The 307-nt window shown below is 66.4% G+C and overlaps 1 protein-coding gene across 1 annotated transcript in view; it reads right to left on the bottom strand.

Moving 5' to 3' along the window:
* The window catches only part of GAPDH (glyceraldehyde-3-phosphate dehydrogenase), a gene marked incomplete at its 5' end in the record, with an annotated part of 3,251 nt that extends 3,056 nt beyond the window's left edge, over window positions 1–195 (bottom strand). Inside the window, one exon of the mRNA XM_010159786.1 lies at window positions 96–195. Within this exon, the coding sequence (XP_010158088.1) occupies window positions 96–195 (100 nt within the window). The remainder of the gene's footprint in view (window positions 1–95) is intronic.
* Between the last annotated feature and the right edge of the window lie 112 nt (window positions 196–307).

The following is a 307-nucleotide window of genomic DNA, read 5'->3' as shown; positions in this document are numbered from 1 at the left end:
CCGTGCCTCCACCCCGCACCCGGTTTTCCCGGGAAGCTACTAGAACATCGCCCTACTCGGGAAGGCCCGGAGGGGGGCAGTGCAAGGCAGCTCACCATGTAGTTGAGATCGATGAAGGGATCGTTGATGGCCACCACTTGGACTTTGCCAGAGAGGACGGCAGCCCGGGTGACCAGGCGGCCGATGCGGCCAAATCTGAGGGAGGGAGGGAGACAGGGATGAGGAGGAGCAACGGGGAACCTGCTGGGCCGGGCACGGCCCGCTGCTTTCCCTCGGGAGCATCCACCGCTCCCTGCCCTGCGGGGCG

This window comes from Eurypyga helias, unplaced genomic scaffold (genome assembly GCF_000690775.1).
Source record: "Eurypyga helias isolate BGI_N326 unplaced genomic scaffold, ASM69077v1 scaffold26039, whole genome shotgun sequence".
In the NCBI taxonomy this organism is placed as follows: domain Eukaryota; kingdom Metazoa; phylum Chordata; class Aves; order Eurypygiformes; family Eurypygidae; genus Eurypyga; species Eurypyga helias.
Note: the sequence above shows the minus strand (reverse complement) of the source record. Positions and strands in the feature narration are given on the sequence as shown.